The 23,659-nt window shown below is 41.1% G+C and overlaps 1 protein-coding gene across 10 annotated transcripts in view; it reads left to right on the forward strand.

Moving 5' to 3' along the window:
• FHOD3 (formin homology 2 domain containing 3) overlaps nt 1-23,659 on the forward strand; it is a 415,016-nt gene that overhangs the window by 194,117 nt on the left and 197,240 nt on the right. For all 10 annotated transcript variants that reach the window (XM_074875159.1, XM_074875167.1, XM_074875176.1 and 7 more), the window contains exon 5: nt 17,377-17,482. In XM_074875159.1, coding sequence (XP_074731260.1) covers nt 17,377-17,482 — 106 coding nt within the window. The remainder of the gene's footprint in view (nt 1-17,376; nt 17,483-23,659) is intronic.

Raw genomic sequence — 23,659 nt, forward strand, 5'->3', positions numbered from 1 at the left:
GAACATTCAGCCCAGCACTGGCAATCGGGCAGCCAGGAGGAGCTGTGCTTCAGTCCCGATCACCTCTGAAGCAGCTCGGACTCCTTCATATGCTGCCGATATCTCCTTCTCGGTTGGAGTATAGCGGTCCTCAGATCCTCTGTATCTCCAACTCCAAAAGCCCAGGGGTTGACCCCAAGTCTCTCCTGTTGCTCTCTGCCAGGGACTCCAGGTAGGGCCATTCTTCCCGGCTGCAGTGTAAAGCACATTTTTAACATCTTTACCTGTCCGAACTGGCCCGAGGGCTACTGCATGAACTATTTCCTGCTTGATTTGTTCAAAAGCCTGCGCTGCTCCAGGCCCCATACAAAATCATTCTTTTTCCGAGTCACTTGATAGAGATGGCTGACAATCTGACTGTAATTTGGAATGTGCAGTCTCCAGAAACCCACAACACCCAAGAAAGCTTGAGTTTCTTTTCTGTTAGTTGGTGGGGACATAGCTGTTATTTTATTAATCACCTCCATTGGAATCTGATGACGTCCATCTTGCCATTTTACTCCCAAAAACTGGATCTCTTGTGCAGGTCCCATGACTTTGCTACGCTTTATGGAAAAACTGGCTCTCAGAAGGATTTGGATTATTTTCTCCCCTTTCTCAAAAACTTCTTCTGCTGTATTACCCCATATAACGATACCATCAATGTACTGTAAATGTTCTGGGCCTTCACCTTGTTTCAGTGAAGCATGGATCAGTCCATGGCAAATGGTGGGGCTGTGTTTCCACCCCTGGGGCAGTCAATTCCAGGTGTATTGGACACCCCTCCAGGTAAAAGCAAACTGTGGCCTGCATTCTGCTGCCAGAGGGATGGAGAAAAATGCATTGGCAATATCAATTGTGGCATACCACTTGGCCACCTTCGACTCTAGTTCATACTGCAGTTCTAACATGTCTGGCATGGCAGCACTCAGCAGTGGCGTGACTTCATTCAGGCCACGATAGTCCACTGTCAATCTCCACTCTCCGTTAGACTTTTGCACTGGCCATATGGGGCTGTTAAAAGGGGAGCGCGTCTTGCTGATGACTCCTTGGCTCTCTAGCTGATGAACCAGTTTATGGATAGGGATTACAGAGTCTCGATTGGTGCGATATTGCCATTGATGCACTGTTGTAGTGGCAGTTGGCACCCGTTGTTCTTCAACCCTCAGCAATCCCACAACAGAAGGATCCTCTGATAGACCAGGCAACACAGACAGCTGTTTAATTCCTTCTGTTTCCAGGGCGGCTATACCAAAAGCCCACTGATACCCTTTTGGGTCCTTAAAATACCCTCCTCTGAGATAATCTATGCCAAGAATACATGGAGCATCTGGGCCAGTCACGATGTGGTGGTTTTCCCACTCTTTTCCACTTAGGCTCACCTCGGTCTCCAATACAGTCAGCTGTTGAGACCCCCCTGTCACTCCTGAAATACAAATGGGTTCTGCTCCTTTAAAATTTGACAGCATTAGGGTGCATTGCGCACCAGTGTCCACTAGAGCCTTATACTGCTGGGGGTCAGATGTGCCAGGCCATTAAATCCACACAGTCCAGTAAACTCAGTTACCCCTGTCCTCTGCCTGGCTGGAGGCAGGGCACCTCTATTGTTGGTCATAATACCCGCTAACAACAAATGGGTTAGTGTGGTGTGCACGGGTTTCAGCCTCATCTTGATCACTCACTTCTTGTGAATACAAGTCAGAAATTCTTCTCATGGGATCATGAGCAAAGTTGACCTTTCTGCTCTGTTTGAGCATTTGATTACTGGAAACCGGAGCAGCATTTCTCCTGAAAGGACCATGTTTTGTATTTGTTCTTCCTTCCAGCTCACATACCCGCTTTTCGAGGAGGTAGAGAGATTTTCCATTCCATTTCTTCATGTCTTCTCCATACTCACACAGGCAATGCCACAGCTTCCCCTGTGGTGTGTACTGGTTCTCTCAAGTAGAGAAACGATTGCTCCTAATAGCCGAGATTCTGGTCCGTTCAGGTGGGGAGTAGGACGTGTTCTCCTTAAGTTGCTGGACATCTTGAAATAATTGTTTCACAGCTGCAATGATGGGGAAAGAGACACTTTCTTCATATTGTCGTAGTCGGCGAGCCAGTTCATTCACTGTTGGTCCCTCTTCGTCTTTCCAGTCCATTAGTGCTAATGCACTGGCATATGATGAGGGTGTGCTCCATACAGAAGTCCTCCATATGGGCAGGGTGCATCAGACTTCATCTGGATCTGTGGGTAGCTGTGCATTATCTGGGTCATAGCAAACTACCTCCTGCACAGCTAGCTCACTCAAGTATTGAATGCCTCTTTCCATAGTGGTCCACTTACTTGTTCAACATGTAAAGTCGTCCTCGAAGGGATACGTCTCCCTCACACTTGACAGAGTCGCCTCCAGAGACTGAGATTTTGTGTCTCCTTTCCAATGACTTTGTCAATGCCCCCTTCCCTACCCAGGGATCCCAGCTGCCTGGCCTCCCTGCCCTCTAGTTCCATGCTACTGGCCTCACTATCCCAGCACCGGAGCAGCCAGGTAACAAGTTGCTCATCTGGATGGCAGCTGAAATCTTTTCTTATGTCTCACAACTCACTCAAGGACAAGGATTGGGTGACTATCACTGGCTCTGCTTCCTCCTCCTGTTCTCATGATGGGCCTGGTTCATCATCACCCTGTACACTGCGAGGGGATTTTGTTGTGTATTTCTTCTTATGTATGGGAGCAACTGACACCGTCATGGGTTGGTTCTCTGGTTCATCTGCAGTGCCTGTCCTCGGGCTTGTAGCGGCTGCAGTTTCTGTTACTGTGTTACCAGATCCAGAGCCCTTCTCTTCCTCTTGAGGGTGCTGAACAGTGTTTAATAGCACCCAGTAAGCATGGGCTCTGCCCCAGCATGTTGCAGTGAGCTGTGCCTCTCTGGAATTACCCGGGTGACAACATACTTTTTCCAAATATTCCACTAGTTCTTCAGGATTCTGCAGCTCTGCAAGAGTGAAGTTCCAATACACTGGAGGTGCCTACTGTTCTAGGTACTTGCCCATTCTACTCCACACCCCCAACCACTCATAATTCTCCAACCTTGGAGTATCACTTGGGTAGGTTTCCAAGTGATACTCTTAAATAGTTGCTTAATGCTGAACAAAACATGAACCACATGCAGAAACACACTAGCTCCTAACAGCACGGCAACCATGTTTATGTCAACATTCCAAAGATATTTGAACTCCCCAAATTTCTCAAACACAACTGTAAATAGCCCCAGGACCGATGACTGCACGCTATTATAGATGAGCATCACATAGTACAACAGGAACAAAATCTTAACCCAACTCTCAGGAAGGTGAGCAACAGCATGGGAAACACGTATTGCAAATGAGGTGACAAGATCATAAGGAGCCAAGCAATCCGTTTTGTCGTTATCTCAAAAAAAAAAAAAAACAAACCCTCAGTTCCTCACGTTGGTCTGGGCGCCAAAAACTGTTGAGGTTTGAAGTCAGCTGGCAGCCAGACGCCACGTGGCCAGCTGTTCACCTCCCCCCTCCCCGGTGAAATAGGGGAGACACAAAAAGAAGAGAATTCATAGGTTGAATAAAAATATTTAATAAATATAACAAAAGAACAACAGTAACAACAGTGAGTCCAAAAAGAAATGGGTAAAATGCAGCAGTGGCTTACTGAGCGTGGCGACCGCCCCCCCACAGCAACAACACAACCCAACGAGCAGATGGCGCGAGCCAAGCCCGAGCGAGAGCCCACTCCCCATATCCCTGGGCATGACATCACATGGTATGAAATACTCCAATGAAAGTTAACTCCATCCTGGTCGAAACCAGGACAGACACATTAAATGTAAAAATCAGTTTTTCAATTTCATTGGCAAATAGTGTCATCTTCATGCCTAGACAATGTTATGGGCTGAGATCTAAACAGTCTTAATGAGACTATAAAATGTGAACTCCTGAACCACAAGGATAGCCTAAAAACTCGGAAAGCCACCATTATTCATTCTCTAATTTGTACAAATCTTTGAACTGAAACAGGAAACCTTGTTTTGTGTGGAGCCTATGTCCCTTTAGCTTCCTCACATATGTAGTACATTGCATGAATGGTTTTTGATCTGTTGCTTAGCTGCCATGAAGAATATCCCTCATAGGGTCTGGACTAGGTGACTTTTCTAGTGATTTTTAGTTCCGCTATTAACTGGGAGGAAAAAAACACAGTGTATTGATATATCTGCTGTCTACTCAAGGTGCAAAGGATGAAATTTTCTCCTCATTAAGTCAATGGCATAAAATGTCTTTAGTTTCAGTGTTACTTTTACCTGGTGGTCGAGTGTGTACAGGCAGATGGACTGTGGTAAACAAACAGAGATGTCAACAGTGGGACTTTTTTGTTCGTTTCCCACTAAATGCTTTGTCTTTATAGGGAGAGACAACCAAACCTTTTCTGGCTAATAATTCTATAGAATAATCTGATACTGAGGTATAACTTATTTTTGCTTGCTTGCTTCTTACACTCACAGGGACAAAAAAGTTATCTGGGAAAAAAGATCTGTAATTAATCTGCACCTTTGTTAACTGAAAGAATAAAATATTGAAAGCAGAAAGTTACTTGCAAATGGTTCAACTTGCTGAAATAGCAGTAGAGTTTCTTTTCCATGTTCTTTTTTTCAACCTGTTTTAAGGATCATAATACAGTTCATTCAGTTCCCACTCCTGAAAGATAGAATGCATCAATTTATTGCTCTGTACAACACAAACAGGTAGCCCACCATTTTCAGTTGTAGAACTAGAATCACAGAATCATCTAGGTTGGAAAGGACCTTGAAGATCATCTAGTCCAACCATTAACCTAGCACTGACAGTTCCCAACTACACCATATCCCTCAGCGCTATGTCGACCCTACTCTTAAACACCTCCAGGGATGGGGACTCCACCACCTCCCTGGGCAGCCCATTCCAACGCCTAACAACCCGTTCTGTAAAGAAATGCTTCCTAATATCCAGTCTAAACCTTCCCTGGTACAACTTGAGGCCATTACCTCTTGTCCTATCGCTCATTTTTTGGTTAAAGAGACTCATCCCCAGCTCTCTGCAACCTCCTTTCAGGTAGTTGTAGAGGGCAATGAGGTCTCCCCTCAGCCTCCTCTTCTCCAGACTAAACAACCCCAGTTCCCTCAGCCGCTCCTCGTACGACATGTGCTCTAGACTCTTCACCAGCTTCGTTGCCCTTCTCTGGACACGCTCGAGTCATTCAATGTCCTTTTTGTAGTGAGGGGCCCAAAACTGAACTCAGTAATCGACGTGCAGCCTCACCAGTGCCGAGTACAGATGTAAGATCACTTCCCTGTCCCTGCTGGCCACACTATTTCTGATGCAAGCCAGGATGCCATTGGCCTTCTTGGCCACCTGGGCACACTGCTGGCTCCTGTTCAGCCAGCTGTCAATCAACACCCCTAGGTCCCTCTCTGACTGGCAGCTCTCCAGCCACTCCTCCCCAAGCCTGTAGCGCTGCTGGGGGTTGTTGTGGCCCAAGTGCAGCACCCGGCCTTTGGCCTTATTGAAACTCCTACAGTTGGCCTTAGCCCATCACTCCAGCCCGTCCAGGTCTCTCTGCAGAGCCTCCCTACCCTCGGATGGTAACTCAGGGATCTTCCTCAGGTGAACGTGACATTCTGCAACTGCAGCATTAAGTGCAGTGAGAACACTAGAAGCAAGCATTACATTTCTTACCTGCAGCTCCCTCATTTGATACAGGAGTCAGGCAGGTTATGTTAAAGTAGTGAAGTTAATGACCAAAGTCATTGGAGAAGCAAAATACCATGTTCAGAATAAAGGGGAAACAGAACTTTCTTGGAGAAGATGATGGTGAAGATCAGGCAGTATCACAATAATTTGATCTTGGTAACTGAAGAAAGCAGACTTAAAGAAGTAAGTGTGGAATGGGAGCAACTTTGCTGTGCAGGCTAAGCACCCTTCCCTCTCCAGATTTTATTTTGTCTTTAATCAACTTAAGACATGGGTGATTCTTTGGGGGTCTCAGTTATATCCATTGAAGATATCTTTGTTTTTGTCTCAGCAGTGAAAACTTATATTTTCCCATATGTGTCTTTTATAGACTGGTTATCTATCAGTTTAAACATGAAAGACTGAAGGCTGATTTTTCTCCTTGGTCTTCTAAGAATTTGTTGTATGTATCCAAAAGGAAGAAAACTGCTTATGAAGGGAAACCCAAAATCTTAGAGGACCAATTCTTCATTCATATACAAATGAGATGTATGTCACTAAGGAAGAAAAAGTAATAAATGAATAGGAAATGGGTGGTAATAAAAGATATATTGGACCTTGTTAAATAATACAAATATCAGCTGAAAGTTTTCAGGTTTTAAATTTATTCTTTTTTCATGGACACCCAATAGGAAAAAGCAGTTATTCTAAGAAGTTACTTTAATTTCACTAGAAAAGATTACTTTTTTTAAAAAGGAAAAAAAAAAAAACATACCTTGCTAAGACAGTTTTAAACTTCTAAATCTTTTCATAAATGTATACAGTATTTGTTGTCTACCTGCGACCATACTTTTTCTTCTCTTTTTCTTGGCTGGAACTTGATGCTTTAAATGTACCTGAACTGTGTCTAATAAACACTGATTTGACTCTGAGGAATCTCAACAAATCTAATAAAGCTGGATTTGATTCTTATCTATTAATTATTTCTCGAGAATTTTTTTTGTATGCTGCAGAACAGCTACTGGGATGGCTACATGGCTAATACTGGATATCTTAGCTATCTGTATACCTGCCATTTGAGGAATTTGAGAAATTTGAGAAAGACTTTGAGAAGTCTTTGCATTACTGAAAAGTTATTAATACATATGTCTTCTCTCAAGTTTTATATATTTTTAAAAATTTAGATTAAAAAAATCCTAAAATGTCTGAACCTCTTTCAGATTAGAGTACTTCCCAGTATCCTTAAGCGTGAAGAAATCCTATCTGTAAGAGAATTGCATGTTTGTTTCAACGTATTAAATACTGGATATGACTTCCTTTTTAATTTGTAAAGTAATGTTAACTGTTCAAATACTTATTTTGCCCCTATTTATTCTTTCAACTATCCAAAAGAAACTGCAGAAAGGCATACAATTCAAAATGTGTCCGGGTGTAAAGGAGGCCTGAAACAGGAAACACCAGCAAATGCTGTATTTGTTTTGCTGGTATTTTTAGCGCAATACAAAATGTGTTCTTGAGAAACAACAGAATATTTATTTTCTGGACTGAGAGTATTTCAGAAGGGAGACTACAGGGGATTAATGGCTGTAAGTCAAACACTTTACTTTTGGGTGAATTTCTGTATGTCTTTATTGGTGCCAAGGTGGTAATCCATAATAAGCAATAGTGTGGTCTGTGTTTGAAATGTTTTCATCTTGTACAGAAATAAAATGTATTTTTTAATATTTTAATGGCATAGTGTTGTCGTTAGCTGGCACAGATGTGCTTAAAAGGCTGGCAAAAAAATTGCTGGCATTTGGTGATTGCTACTTAGACAAGTGACTCATGGCAAGAATATGCAATGGAATTGATACTTGAGGGTGAATTTTCATTGTAATCATCACTAGAAACCAAACTTTGCATTGCAGGTTGCTTAAATATATTACCCCACTGAAAATAAAGGAGGATGGTCATTTCCGTGCATGCTGTTGTAAAATATTGCTCCATGTAAATAGATGTGAGAATAGGAAAAAAGCGAGCAGTGTAAAAATACTGAAGTTTTATACCATGTTATGGTCATGTTTCTACACAGACATATACGTAATGAGTTGGAAAGGTGTAAAGGCTGAAGGAAAGAAGCAAATAAGGAGTCTGGAGTCAGCATGTAGGGGAAAGTTTGGGGTGCAGAAGGGTGGAAACTGTGACACAGCTGGTGGCAGCAGTAAAACAGCTGAAGTGCATTTGTAATCAGCAGAGATACCAAGGGGAAGAAGCTTCCATTGAGGGACAAACTGACTGCTTTATCCTGGTCAAATCCTTGACTGTCAAAATGCTTCTGCTGTTGCCTCAGTTACCTCTAGGAGCTGAGTGCAGTTTTGGGACATCGTAGTCCAGGTCACCTTTGTTCTCATAGAGTCATAGAATGGTTTGGGTTGGAAGAGACCTTAAAGATCATATAATTCCAATCCCCACACCATGGACAGGGACACTTTCCACTAGATCAGGTTGCTCAAAGCCCCGTCCAACCTGGCCTTGAACACTTCCAGGGAAGGGGCAGCCACAACCTCTCTGGGCAACCAGTTCCAGTGTCTCACCACTCTCACAGGAAAGAATTTATTCCTTCTATCTAATCTAAATCTACTCTCAGTTTAAAACTGTTGCCCCTCATCCTATCACTACAATCTCTGAGAAAGAATTCCTCTCCATCTTTCTTGTAGGCCCCCTCTATAAGGTCTCCCCTGAGCCTTCTCTTCTCTAGGCTGAACAACCCCAACTTTCTCAGCCTGTCCTCATAAGGGAGGTGCTCCAGCCCCCTGGTCATCTTCATGGCCCTCCTTTGCACCCACTCAAGCAGGTCCATGTCCTTCTTATGTTGGTGGCCCCAGAGCTGGACACAGCACTGCAGGTGGGGTCTCACAAGAGCAGAGTAGAGGGGCAGATTCCCCTCCCTCAACCTGCTGGTCACACTTCTCTTGATGCAGCCCAGGATACGGTTGGCTTTATGGGCTGGGAGTGCACGTTGCTGGCTTATAGTTTTCCATCCACTACTACCCCCAAGTCCTTCTCCGCAGGGCTGCTCTCAATCCACTCTTCACCCAGCCTGTATTTGTGCTTGGGATTGCCTTGACCCCTGGGCAGGACCTTGCTCTTGGCCTTGTGGAACTTCATGAGGTTTGCACAGGCCCACCTCTCAAGCCTGTCAAGGTCCCTCTGGATGGCACATCCCTTCCCTCCAGCGTGTCGACTGCACCACACAGCTTGGTATCATCAGCAAACTTGCTGAGGGTGCACTCAATCCCACTGTCCATGTCACCCACAAAGATGTTAAACAGCGCTGGTCCCAGTACCGACCCCTGAAGAATGCCATTCATTACTGCCATCCATTCAGACATGGAGACATTGACTGCAACTCACTGAGTGCAACCATCCACCCAATTCCTTATCCACTGAGTGGTCCATGCATCAAATCCATGTCTCTTGAATTTAGAGACGAGGATGCCATGTGGGACAGTGTCAAGGAGTTCTTCTAGGTGTGCTGGTGGGAGTGTGGGGGAAGGAAGACAGCAACTGAACTTGCCTAGCATCCTTATCTTGGGATACTTTCTGAGTTGCCAAATATCAGGGAGTGAAATTACTTGTCCTGGAGAGATGATCTCTTCGTGACTGCAGAAGACTGTCCTCCTAGTACCCCTGAGAGGTGTGTTTCATTCGTCGTCTAAAAGTAGTGTTCTGATTCAAAGTAGAGCTGAGGTTTCAGGGTTTAATACAAGACTTGCCTGCTTAACCACCAGCTCATCTGGTCCATACAGAGAATTGTTTTGTAGCTGCTTAAATAATTTAGGTTGAAATGGCAATACAGTCTTGAGGGACTCATAGGACTTAAGTTTATGTATGTATGTGTATATATATGTGCGTGTGTATATGTTTTTGGACTGATTTCTTTCCAGATTTGTTTGTAATAGATGACTTGGCTTTTAAAATGGACTGAAATAAATAACTGAAATAAACAGTGACAATTGAATTAGATAGTATCAGGCACTTCTGGATTGGCAATCTAGTATTTTAATTATATCAATAATTTTGGAGTCCAAAGAATAGAACTATAGTTTAAAGTGTGGGAAAGTAACTATAAATTATATCTTGGCAGTCCATGCTCCTTCAATCACTTCCTGACTATGTTTACTCAGTTTTCAAGCCAGAATGAGCTTTTCTAACTGCAAACATTGCAAGCCAATCTTGATCTATAAAATGCAACCTGTTGCTTAGCCAGTAAAAAAGCTGGACTCCAGAAATGGTCTGGGATTTCTGTTTCTAATAGAGCACGGCATAACTCTTTTATTACTACATCATTGTAGTCTTGTCAATGGGAGTAATTATTTTGCTGGTAACTTTAGCAGATGTGATGCATACTGAAGGCAGGTAGCAATAGTTAAAAATATTCTTGTGGAGACTTTATTGTGGTATATTTCTAATGTAGACTCTGGGGTTGCAGAGCTAGGGAGCTCAAAGGAGGGTTTAGAGGAACTGGCTGTCAATTTTCCCTTGTTTCTGGGGCAGAACATCGTATAAGCATTTCAAATTATATGGGGAACCTGTGGACATGAAGGCTCTCAGGTAATGGAAGTGGATTCTGGTCATAGCCCTGCGCTGCCACATTGCTACTGCTGCCCAGGGCAGTCAGGTTAGGAGCAAGCTGTGGGATTGTTTTGGGGTCTTTTTGTATATTTGAGGGTTTGCTAGAGCCAGAGGAATGCTTGGGAAAGATGATCAGTAGATACCTATTTTCCTTGCACTATTAGGAGTAGAAAGAGTGGAATAAGGACTTAACCATCATTGATTCTATTGCTAACAGAAACCTGGATTTTATCATTCTGCTTTTATTTTCTTAGTAACAGAGGAGGCTTTTCAAGTATATTGGGCAATAGTCCTGCATTTTACTTTCTTGTGGTGGAGCGCCAGATGTATTGTCACTTGAGATTTACGCTAGCGAAAGCCTGCAGTCGCACATGGTTTACTCTTTGACCTGCCTCCTCCTTCCTCCCTTTCCTCACCAGTCAGCTGCTGTCCCTCTAGCGCTAATTTACATCCCCAAATGAATGATGCTTAATCCCTAAACCTTAATCCTCCTAAAACCAGAGCTGAACTTTGTGATCCTATTTTGACTTTGCAGGAGATTTAAAAAAAAAAAAAAGGTGAAAAAATGTCTTTTCACTTCTAAAGAAGATGGTCGTCATCTATATTTGGGGGGGGGACTTTTCATGAGTGCAAGTATTTTTCCTTGTTATTTTATTTTTTTCGCATTGAGCATAATCATCTAGGTTTTCTGTTTCAGTTCTGCCTCCTTGCTGTGCAGCGGGTACTCTGGGCAGGGGAATCTGAGGAAGAGGGGTTTCCAAGGAGACCTTGCTCTGATGTGTTAATGTGGAGTGGGGACAGCGCACTTCCTCAGCATGCTATTTCACAGATGAACATAGCAATGAGTGAAAATTTCCCTAGCTCCCCCTCTTTAAAAGTAGTGATTTTTACTTCAGAAGTCAGGCAGTGTCTGAATGAGACATGCCCTTTCTGCCTGTAGGACTCTGTATTGATATGCTGCCAGCATCTTGTCCCATGAGATTTCGGGCAGCAGAGAAGGATGCTCCTCCTCTTTGAATCTGGTAGGATTTACATTTCCCCTCTTATGCTACATTGCACAGTGAATTGGCAATATTCATGTTGTCTTTTGCTTAGGTGAATTATCACATCATTACAACATGAATGCAGTACATCTTTGTGAAGTTACTGGTTTTGGTATACAGACAAAATCGGAGTTGGCCTGAGATTCAAAGTCTGAATCTCTCTTAATGGGGCTGTTGTAGAGTGACAGAGCAGAAAGGGAAGCTCTTCCTCAGACAGAGGATCGAGTGTGTCAACCACTGGAGCTTGATGTGAATGCAATCCCCTCCTGTAAGCCCATAGGCAAAGCTTAGCAAGTAGATTCTTGTGGCTATGGCTGGTACCCCGGCTGCCTATGCTGTTCTCACTTCTAGGCTGGATTATTGCAATTTTTGCATTCTGGAAAGTTTGGTCGGTACAGAATGTGATTGCTGGCTCACTCAGTAATTTGTCCTGTAGAGAGCACAGGCTGGGGAACCCCATGGTTCCTTATTTAAAGAAGTGAACATTATAAAATGTGCAATGTTTAACTTTTTAACAGAAGCAGGAGAGAATTTTACAGCATAGGATTAAGTATGGGAATGCTCAGGCAACCAGAAACAATGGGATAGCTTATGAAAGGAAAGGAAAAAACATAAAAATTAGGTTCTCCTTGGTGGAAATCTCATAGGCAAGCATCTTGTTATGATTCCTTGGAAAGACAGTACTCTGTACAGCTGTTAGCCACGTAAGAGAGAAATATGTATGTGCATATCCAAATGTGAATATTCAGTTACTAATTCAGTTTCCCCAAATACTTGGAAAGGAGCTTTCAGCAGTACTTGTTAACTTTAAAAAAAAAATTCCCTTGAGAAACTGTGTTCCAAAACCTTGATTCTTATTAGGAAGCGAAGCACTTTCTTGTGGCATAAAAGTAATCATGCTCTGGGTAAAAGTTTTCAAGCATATGGTCTGCAGAAATAGCAGGCTTCAGAAAGATTTATCTTTAACAGTATGTAAACAATTTATCTTTGCACGTGGAAGCCGCACATCAGATAAGATGCATTCTTGCAAAGTGTCGTTCTTTGAAAAACTCTTCAGCCTCCACCTTCAGATAAGACCCCACAAAACTGCATTAGAGAATATATCAAATGATACAGAGACAGGAGAACTGGTAGGAAATAAGGGAATCCCGCCTACACTTCTTATTCTGCTAATAGCACATGAGTATATTGTATAGACTGCTTCATCACAGGGTTTGTGGGGTCTTTCTAATAGCTAGGCTGAGTTATGGAGGTGAAAGTATGATTTGTGCATGTTGTCAACCATATAAGCAAGCTTTAATCTCATCAGTTTTAATATATTTAATGTCTTTTTAGTTATACTTTGGACAAAAATAGAACTCCATTACAAAGCGACATATATTACCTTGTTTTTTCTTCCTCTGAGATGCCTGAAGAAAGGAAGAGACATGATCTGTTCTAAGTCTGTGAATGAACGTGTAAAATATAGTTATCTGAGGAGGCCAGTGGTATCTTTTCATAAAGACTTTAAGTAGCCAGCTTTTGTGTCACTGCACAATCTTTACGGTTGCAGGAGCTTAGCAGGAAGCTTAGAGAGCTTTGCCTGTGTTTTGCTGCTTTTCTCATCAGGGCCTTGATGCTTGCTGATTAAGTGGTCATAAATCTTTGTGATATTAGCAGAGGAGTCCATTTCCATAGCAAATGACAACCTTTCCCTGCCTCCTTTTAACTGTTATCACACACATGCGGCAGCTACTTGTACATATCATTGTCACACACACACCATATATTCTGTACAATGAATGCTCTCTTCCTGGAAACCTGAACCTCTTACCACTGCTAGAGAGTAGCCTTTACTCTTGAGGTCACCTAACTTGGCAAGTCAGTGAGTTAATGGGTCTGAAAAGATTATGCTAGACCAAAATTGATGTAAACATTCTCCTTTCAATGTGGAACGCATGGGCTTGGATGTCTTTCATCTTTTGCTTCACATTCCAGATATTTGCTTCTTTCCTCTCATCGTATATACATGATGGGACAGATAATGTACCGAGTTCAGATTTATGTCTAGAGCATGATGTGTTTGTACTCTGCTTCATTACACCTTCTTTTTCCTTTTTATTTGGGAAAGGAGAAGTACCTTAAAAGCCTTTCTTAAATTCAGGTTTGATTTGTTTATTCAGTGCTTTCCAAAAGCAGTCTGGTTAGAGTCCCTCATCCCCTTCATTTCCTCTGCTGTTTCCCTGCAATATATCTCCTTTCAGTCAAGGGCGACTCCATGATGTAGTGGTTTACTCCTTCGGCTGCTTTGAAATAGTTCCAGAAGGCAGATCTCACAATTTGCTTTGGGAAGGTCCTTGTTTTTTTAAAAAAAAGAAGTCACCAATACAAAACAGATCTTTAGCATGAGGTATTTTGAGAATTAAATGCTATTTTTTTCCTCAGATGATACTCCAATATGCATTTACTATTTAAGATTATGGGGAATATCTTAAAGTTGTAATGGGTATTTCAGTTTTTATCTTTCACTGAATATCAACAGCCCTTAATGACTATGTGATGTTAAAAAATTTATTTTGTTTTTGGGGTTGACCTGAATGTCTCTGAAGCTGAACTACTGCTAACTTCCCTGGCATAGCGACATTTTCTTTTGTATCATCCGAACATCTTTTATTTTTCCCAAACAGGCATGTTAGGTCTATCAACAAATGTCAGAATCTGCAGACCACAGTTATTCCTCCTCCTTCCTATTTTTCCAGTCGTGCTTCTTTGACTGTGAGTCAATACAGAATAGATTTACTTTTTTCTCAAGGATGGTGCAGACACACTTGATTCAAAGTCAAAATGTCTACTCAACTATTTAACAAAGGCTATTTGAAGACAAAAAAGTGTGCTCTGAGCTAGGACACCATTCCCATCTGAAAAAATAATTGTGGTTATTTCACTCAATAGTTTATAATGTTACATATGTTGTTTCTTTAAATTAGACAATGGTGTTGTCCAACAAAAGATGCATCTGTTTGTCATCAGATTTGTAGAAAAACTATTTTGGAGGATGTTTTTCCTGCAGCTTTCTTGATCCTGCACTATGCTACCAATTTCTGTTATTTTTTCTAAATTCTGCATACTCCTGTGCTTTCTGTCCCTTGCCCCTGTTCCCACCACTGTCCACTCTGGGTTGGGGAAATCTGGCACCATCTCTCTTTAGTAGCAGGGAATGTTTAACCATTGACCTTGGCATACAGAGTAACTTAGTTTCCAGGCATGCGTAGTCCTTGTGAATTACCATGGTGTGTAGCCTTAGTTTACCTGAAACCTGAATATACTTTAAGCTTACCTGACAAATCCCAGGGTTATGTTCCTCTCTCTTGAGTTTTAGGAGAAACAAGATCCAAAATTCTTGAAGAACAAGAGGTTACTCAAGTTTCTTTGAGTTAAAAACACCATATACAAAGGGATGTATAGGAGGGAGCAGTTGCTTGATGGCCAGGGAGGAGACTCCTCTGGGGTCCCTGGGTATGCTTCTGCCTCCCTGCGCTGCTGGAGGTGGCTCTCCATTGTACAAGGTGAGCTTGAATATGTTGCTTGGTACCCAGTGTGATCTGGATCTGTGTATTGCATGCATGAATATTTATTTATGTATTTATTTGGAGTTGCTTGATTTTAAATCAGGCACCCCAAGGTTTGGGGGAGTGAACCTGAAACACAGCTATGATCGTCAGAAAGCATTTTATCTTGGGTCCTTTTCTTATTTTTCCAGGACTCCAGTTGTTGTAAAATGTTGTTCTGGCAGTTCACCATGTGAATTTTGGCATCACTTGCTGCACAAATTAATTCTGAACCAATTTATCTGAAGTTAAGTGTTCAGTCCTCTGACTAGTGGCATTTGGGAAGGGCTTTGCCAGAGGCCACTGCTTGGAATGGGACAGGCAGAGGTCCACGTGCCCTGGCTGACCATGCCCCTTCCTAGCCTCCCGCCCCATGCATCAGGACATTCTCTTTAGGTTGGCGACTTGGCCAAACATACAGCAGCCTCAGTGCCAGCCAGAGGTCTCCTGCTGTAAAGGTGCCCTTAGCTGCTCAATGTAAACAGCCTTCTTAATTCTTCATTTCTCTTCTGGAATGGCAAAGGGAATTCCCTGGTGGGCTGTAGTGGAAGGGGATCTGTGCATGCACCGTTAAAACACTGTTATGTATAACAGAGGAAATCAATGTAATTAGTGTCATCTGTAAAGCTCTGCTTTACCAGTAATCCCACTGTCTTTTGAGTATGGCAAAGGAATTTTGTTGTCTTCATAAAATCGTGTGCTTGTATCTTGTAGTGCCCTGGTCTGACATGGGAGTTTGTAAACTTCCTAGCTCTTCAGAAAACATTATCAAGGCTTTTATCTATCTACAGAAAAAAAAATAGCATCCTCAAAAAATAAAACATTGAGACTAAGAAATAAATAACATTTTTAGCTCAAGTGTGCACAGTGGTGGATTTTATCTTACCTATTTTGGGGTTTTACAATATACTTTTGCAAAGATGTGGGAGTGATTGTATGCTTCCTCCTTATATACTTTTTAAAGGATAAATCAACTTTAGCATGATAAAGTTGTGTATCTACACATGACTATAATAGATATTTAAATTGTTGTAGCAAATTTGATCTTCTGAAACATTAAACAGTGTTTTTTTTCTCATAATTTCTAAATTTCTCACAAATTGCTAGATAACCTTACGATTTTAAATATCCCATTTGGTCAGCCTTTAAGAATTATGTAACTTAGCTCTGGTGCGAGAAGGAAATTCATAAGAAACTGTCAGGCTGAAAGAAATCTGCAGTAAGTGAACTGTCTCACTAAAAGGGACTTGATTATTTTATTTCCCTTGGCAGTTTTCTAAGTGAATTCATTTGCAGTGAATTAAGAAATCACGCCCAACAAAACTATCTACTATCTGCACCTTGGCTTCTCAGGGCTGCGTTATTGGAAGGCTGAAATTTACATCTAATACACTATTGTGTATGAAAGCATATTTTAAAAATGCTCAAAAGGGACTCGGTAACTGTGATTGTCCACAGAGTAGTTCTCCTCCATTAATATTTTAAGTTGGTTTTGTGCTTAATTTGTATGCCTAATTCATTAAGTGCTGTTTAATCAAGTTTCTAGTAGCCTCCTGTTTGTTTACATGAGCCTTCTGTAAGAGAAGGCAAGCTTTAGATATGGTGCTCTATAGTCCCTTGGCATTGTAATATGCATGTAGCACCCAGCAAAGTCCTCCTCTCCCTGATATCATATATACCTGTGATATGGGGTCATTCTACCGCACTGAGTAAAGGCCTGATGACTAAAAAAAAGTGAGTCACTTCAACGAGTATAAACTCCCATGAAACACTAAGGAGTATTTTCTCTTAAATTTGCTGTGTTTTCCATCACAAGGAGAATATTATCTACTAGTGTTCTTATATTCAACACTATACTTTCTCATTCTAAATATAATGAATTAATATTATGTTAAGATAATGAATATATTACATTATATATTACATTATTATATACATTGCAATAAACACCAGTTTTAAAGTTTTACTGAGTGCACTTAAAATATTGAAACTGGAATTATGCTAAGGCATAAAGATGGACTTATCCTGTTGATCCTGACACGCTAAGGCTATAAGGATGTCTGTTTATGTGATATAATGAGATTTTAGTATCAGCGAGAATGTCTGCAAGCCTTTAATGAAAAAATCAAAAGTCATATTTTACTGATTTTAATCTTCCGAGGCTGACTTAAACGTAAGAGCTTGGTTTTTCTTGTTTTGCATTGATGTATTCTGATTTTAAAATTAAGAATTCTGCTTCTGGTCTTCTATATAACAACTTCCATATCAACTTGCTTACATCATCTGAAACATAAAGTCAATGTTGCAGGTATGCATTTGGTTTTACATTATGATATATCCGGGTTTTTGTCTTTCAAAATTCTAACACAGCTTTTCCTTTCCCCTGTGGCAGGATGACAAGGACTTGGTTCATGAGTTTGTTGTCGCTGAAGGTCTGACTTGCTTAATCAAAGTGGGAGCAGAGGCCGACCAGAATTATCAGAACTACATCCTGAGAGGTAAATGAAACGCATCCAAAAGTTGTTTTTATTGCTCTGAAGCTTTAACAGGTCTGCTGCAACTTGCCATGTTAAGTGTCTTGGAACCTGTTTCTCAGTTTGGTCCCTATTCTTGCATGTTATGCAGGAAGATTAAGGGGGGATTAATAGTGCTGAGTAGGATGAATTGGAAAATCTAAATATTGATAGTCTCTCCATTGTCCAACTTTTCTTGTAGATTATACTGAAAATCTGTAATTCTAAGAAAGAAAAGGTTTTCTAAAGCATTCACTGGATAATTGTAAATGTCAAAGGGCACATAACAAAATAACTTCTTGGAGTGTGATTAGTAACTATAGAATAAACAGTGAGACAGTCATATCTTAAGGTCAGTTGGCTGGAAACAATTTTTAGCTATCTGATATTTTGGAGTTAAAGAGGTAATCAGAGGTTTACATTCTGTTCTTTGCACTTAACCCTACCTTTGCCAGTTATCTTTTTGGAGAGTGATGCAGAAAAGGTGTGTTACAGGGTTAGAAAGCTGCTTTACTGTATTGTGGCCCAAACGAATGCGTGTGATTTTCATCTGACCAGGAAACCCAGGCTGCAAATTCAGAGAGTTCCTTCAGTATTTGGAACGGGTTATGAGTGACAGGAGAACAGTCACACTAAGGGATCTTTGCTGCTGGATGATCTCATAGTAAATAGAGAGCACTAATGAATGCATAGTTGTGGTGGATTGCTCATTTGAATTTTCTTAGAGTGACATACATAGCTGTCTTTAAAAATGTCACTTTGATGTATTTAGCTGCCAAAACTCAAACTGCGGATTGAGGAGTAAAACAAATTCAAAAATAAGGAGAAGGATTTTGTAAGAACCAGAAACACTAAGTTATAGAAAGCAAGGATGCAAATAGTAAGTGTGGCTTCATGCAAAGAACTTGGAGATTAGACTGCACAAATATCAGCTTTCAAGGATATAAAAGAAACCAAACCAGTACCAAAGAAGTTATGTTCTGTGTCAGTAGTTGTGCAGTGATATAAATGTACTTGAATAGTTGAATAGCTTCTATATATTCAATACTTGAATAGCTTGTATGTACTCAAAAGTAAAAGACTATTAACTACAGTGGAACTAGAGAAGGACACAGAAACATGAAAGGAAAAAGACTTACTTTACAGCTGAAAGAAAAATTTTCTGGGAGAAAACAGGCTGTAGATGCTCTCAGACAATTCAGACTGGAAGCAAAATAAAGGTTCTGTATAGGACAGTCTGGCCTTCAGTGTAGGGGCTTACTCCTTTATCAGCTCAGCATTGACCTAGTGTGATTGGATGACGTCTTTGCCCTTCAGCTGGGTTTTGCAGCCAAATATTGAATATTCGAAACAAGGAAGCCTGATAGATGTTTACCCTACCTGAGTGGTGTAAAGTGTAAGTGGCCTCATAATTCAAACACTAGCTAGCCCTGCAGCTCTTCTGCTCCAGTGTCAGATAAGGTCCAGGGCGCTGAGCCTCGCAGAGGACAGAATGATCTGCTGATAGCAGAGAAATCAGTCACATCTGAGAGATCTCACCACAGTATTGCATGTACCTTCATCTTACTGAGATCTCATCTGACATCATCCAGGTATGAATTGAGAAGAATGAAAACCTCCTTCCACATTGATTGCTTTTTTCTTTTTCTTTTCTTTCCTATTTTTTTTTTTAAACACGAATGAAATGTTATCTATGTTACTAAGATATACCCTAATGCATCCAGCATTCAGAGAGATCACAGTGGTCTCTTTCATCTTGTGGCTTCTCTAGCTATCAAGAGCTTGGTGTCCGTGGTCAGAACTTAGAGATTTTCCACTGAATTCAATGAAGATAGAACAGAGCCTTAGTGCCAGTGTCCACAGCATTATACTAAGGAAACTGCAAACTCATCTTTTTGCATTAAGAAGTGATTACAACTTGTTCAAAATAAATATAAAACAAACAAAACAACAACAACAAAAGCTAACCATATAGAAGTATTCCAAATAAACTAAAAACCTTATTTTAAGATGATGCTTTTAGGGATTGGTACCTTCTGAAATGAGGTCTTTTTCTCCCCCATTTTGCTGATGCATGAATCTCAAGTTTGGGTAGTGTATCCTAGCATCTCTTACAATAATATGATTTTTCTGTGTGATGTGGGTTTTATTTCAGAAACTAAATTGGTCTTGATTGTCTTTCAGGAAGTCCAAAGCTTGTTACAACTCCAAGATTATGTCAGCTGGTTTGCAGTTCCAGGAGCCAGCATGTACTTTCTGAATAGGTCTGCGTGTGCAATGAGATAAAGAGAGGTTTGGAAGTACAGTGTAGCCAGACAAGCTTATCCAAATACATTGAGGAGGGTGCTGAAAAGAAACGTTAAATACGTCATGTAGGAGTGTTTCTGGTATATTATTTTTGGAAGACCATAGCGATTGGTTGGATTTTTTTGTGACAGTTGTGTATTATTGCAGTGCTGCATTTTACTAAACCCGGAGTACTGCTGAATTAGGTGAATAAATTCTACTAAAGATACATCATAGTTAGTACTGAGGTGGTCCCATAAGCTTTAAACTCACTGTTAAGTTATGGAGATTTTTAAAAAAAAAAAAAAAAAGGTCATCTTTGTCTAGAATTTTTGTGCCTTACTGCTGTGGTGTCCTTGTTCTGCAGATTCTTTTGAAGTGGAGTATATCCTCCTTGTTTTCACTGCATTTAACCTGAATCATAAGGAGATCGAATTTCTCCTTAGTTCTATATTTTGGCTACATTTCTCCAGCACCTTCAGTGTAATTCACTGTTTTCCTCCTGTGATCCTAACCCAGCTTGAAGGCTTGTGACAGTAAATGACAACCTTAGGCATGGCACTGCCTCCTCCACCTCCAGGGCTCGCCCATGCAGGGCTGCCCATCATCTTGACTGAGCGATTTTTGAGTGTTTCTTGTGAACTTGTTTGCCTTCACTCTTCAAGAAATAGCTTTGGACCTGGGAGGGAAAATAGGTTGGAAATAAATGTATACGTAAGGCTTGTAGGAGGTTCAGTGCATTCCCAAGTACAAGTTATTTCTTGAGGACATTGCTTTTCTTTTTCCAGAGGTCTGTGTTGTTTCGCTCTAGTGTTTCCTGGTTGTGAATTTCTGCGCAGTGGATTTGATTTGGTTCAAGCCAGACCGAGCTGCCAAAAAAAATGACTAAATATGAGTCATGAAAATTTTAGTTGTTTTAATGGGTAAGTGAAGAGAAGATAAGTGTGGCTTTTACATACAATACTGAGAAATCTAGGCAGTTTATTGACGAGTGCTAAGGAGTGACTGTTTATTTCTGCTCGGGTCCCCTGAACTAGGGTTGTTTGACAGTACCTTTCCCAAAGTGTTCCCTTTTGTCAGTGTATAGCCTACAGGCCCTAAACCAACAGAAGCCAGGGCTTCTCTTGAGAGTTACTCTGCTGAAAAACTAGTTCAGAAAACAGCTTTCATTCTTCCTTACTTATTAGTTCTTTGGCCCAAATTTATTCTTTGATATTCCTTTTAATTATTATGGACATCTGAAGAAACTGTGTGTTTTGGGGGATTTTTTTTTTCCTCACAGGAACAGGCTTGCTTTCCTTTCCTACCCCCCACCCCCTTCCTTTTTTTCCCTTTGGTGACAATGATCCATAAGGATGATGAACTTCACTCATAACACCGAAGTTAAAAGCTTCTGTCCCAGTTACAAGATTGCAGTGTGGTGGATGTTTCCTAAATATTAAAAAATAAATGGAAATGGGTTAAAATAGATGAAAATATCCACAACTGATAAGGATTAATATAAATCTTATCGTAATTTTGAGGATGTTTTGGATACAATTTTGAGATCTTCTGTTCCTTGCACAGAATGAGAAAGCAACACATGAAATGCTATGGCTGAGCACAGACAAATTAAATAATTGGTAGAATTATGGTAGTCTCTCTTTTCTGTTAATTTCGCCAGTGCTGTTGGGAGGGTGAGAAACAAAAGCAGCTTGTATAGACCAAGGTTTAATTGGTTTAAAAATATACTGAATAAGTGAGATATCAGGGTTCAGGGATGAGTCTGCTGACACCATGATGTGAGAAGCTCTGCCTGGTGGGATCCTGTCCTGTCTGTCCCTCACATCCAGTGAGGAGGTTGTCAAAATGTCATTCAGACTCTTTTGCAGAGTGTATTTGTGTGCTTGGATCCCTAACTGTCTCCTTATGGATTCAAATCAGTATTTAGAGGTGTCCATAATTAGACAAAAGCTAGAGTTAATTTTTGTGGTCTGAAAGCACAAGCCAGGTGTCCAATCCAAACAGGAAGAGGCCTTGACCTGGCTGTGGTGCAAAATTTCAAAGAACTAAGGCTGAGGGAAAAAATGGGACATCAGTCTGTGCTCATACTAGACTGTTTGAATCAAATTCAGCTTTTGGATGCAGCTCTCTGATTTAGTGAGAACAGTGTGCTTATATGGGGAATAAGAATTTGAGTTTAACGACTGGGTGAGAGATGGTTTTAATTTTGTTTGGTGGTTTTGGATTGCTAGTGTTCTGGTTTTTTAAGAAGAAATAAAGGAACACAAGTGCTTGAAGGAGCCTAGGAGTTATTATTTGAGGCAATATTTGTGTTTTAACTCCTCTCTCTCAAACCCCCAAACAATTATCATAATCTCAAATTAAAGATAAGTAGAATCACAGAATCATTTAGGTTAGAGAAGACCCTTAAGATCATGGAGTCCAATCATTAACCTAACACTCCCGAGTCCACCACTAAACCATGTCCCTAAGCACCATGTCTACACCTCTTTTAAATACCTCCAGGGACAGTATAGCCAAAACTTCCATAATTTCCACTTAATTGAATAATCTAGACAGAATACTAGGTTGTAGTAGAACCAGTTGTAGGTTTTCCTATCACAGGCCCACTGACACTTTCTGATCCCACTCTGGGGGACAAGGATGGGGGAACCTTTTAGTTCCTCACCTTTCTAGTCAGTAAATGGGAATCAACCTTTGCAGGGGGATAGATGGAAGGAAAGGATGTAGCCGTATCTGGGTAGTTACCCATTTAGTAACCTCTGCTTCCTACTGAAGCAAGTTAATTCTAAATCTGTATTTTGCATGTGCTTTTAATTAATCAGTATAGCATAGCTGACAACAACACAAAGTGGAAAGAAATTGTTGCAAGAGATACTGGTTGTAAAGCAGAAAGTGATTTTGCTGTTGGAACTAGGAGACGCCAAGCTGTTTGACAGGGTGGCCGAATGTGCACAGGAACCACCGGAGTCTGTCAGAATGATGCTGATGAACGCCCAGGCAAGGGGTCAGGTTTTCTAAAGCAACAGGCAAACGGCTCAATCACAGACGTGTTCCAAAGTCACCGACAGTTAGGCCTATTTATAAAGCCAGAGGCATGTGATACCACCTGCATGCCAACTTTAGAATGAAGGGCTGCTGTGTATTCTGGGAAATGAGATTAAATTCCTGAAGAGACTCAGTGCTGGATGGTAAAACACCATCTGGTTACTGTCTGTCACTGGGATACTGTATGCCTGAAGATGTCAAGGAGCTAGAGGAAGTCGAAGGTGAGGGTGAGGTTTTGCAAGCAGGCAGTGGAAGCTGCTGCTGATAACCCTTTTGTTCTGAAAGCCAGATAGGAAGTTATCAGCGAGCTGGTGGCATTTCTGCATCAGGCCAACTGCTGCTAGGAATACTTGGGGTTTATAAGTGCGCTCTCTGTAACACAGGGATGATCCATTCCCAGGAATCGGCTGGCTGTTTTTATCAAAAAATCCCCTCGTTATTACAAGGATGCAAATACTTCCAGTGCTCTTGAATTTTCCTTCCTCACCCTGATAGATTGTGCAGCTTTAGCCTTTTGCATTAACAGTTAGGTATTACAAAGCATTTAGCATGGGGAAGCACGTCCTGTAGTAAATGTATGTGAAGTAATGTGTCATCAGCAGGGTTTGTGTAAATATCAAAAGACTAGAAATAAGGTCTGTGAGAGGCTACGTCTATCCTAAATAGACGTGTCTTGCTGGGTTGGTACCACAGCAGTAAAACGGATGTTAGTAATGTAAGTTTAGTAGTGAAAATGGAGCTAATACTGTGTATCGTGCATACCTTTGCGTTATTCCTGGCTTGTTGTGAACAGAACTGTTTTAAAGTTTTCCAGCTGTAGAAAAG

The sequence above is a fragment of the Strix uralensis genome, chromosome 1 (genome assembly GCF_047716275.1).
Source record: "Strix uralensis isolate ZFMK-TIS-50842 chromosome 1, bStrUra1, whole genome shotgun sequence".
Lineage (NCBI taxonomy): Eukaryota > Metazoa > Chordata > Aves > Strigiformes > Strigidae > Strix > Strix uralensis.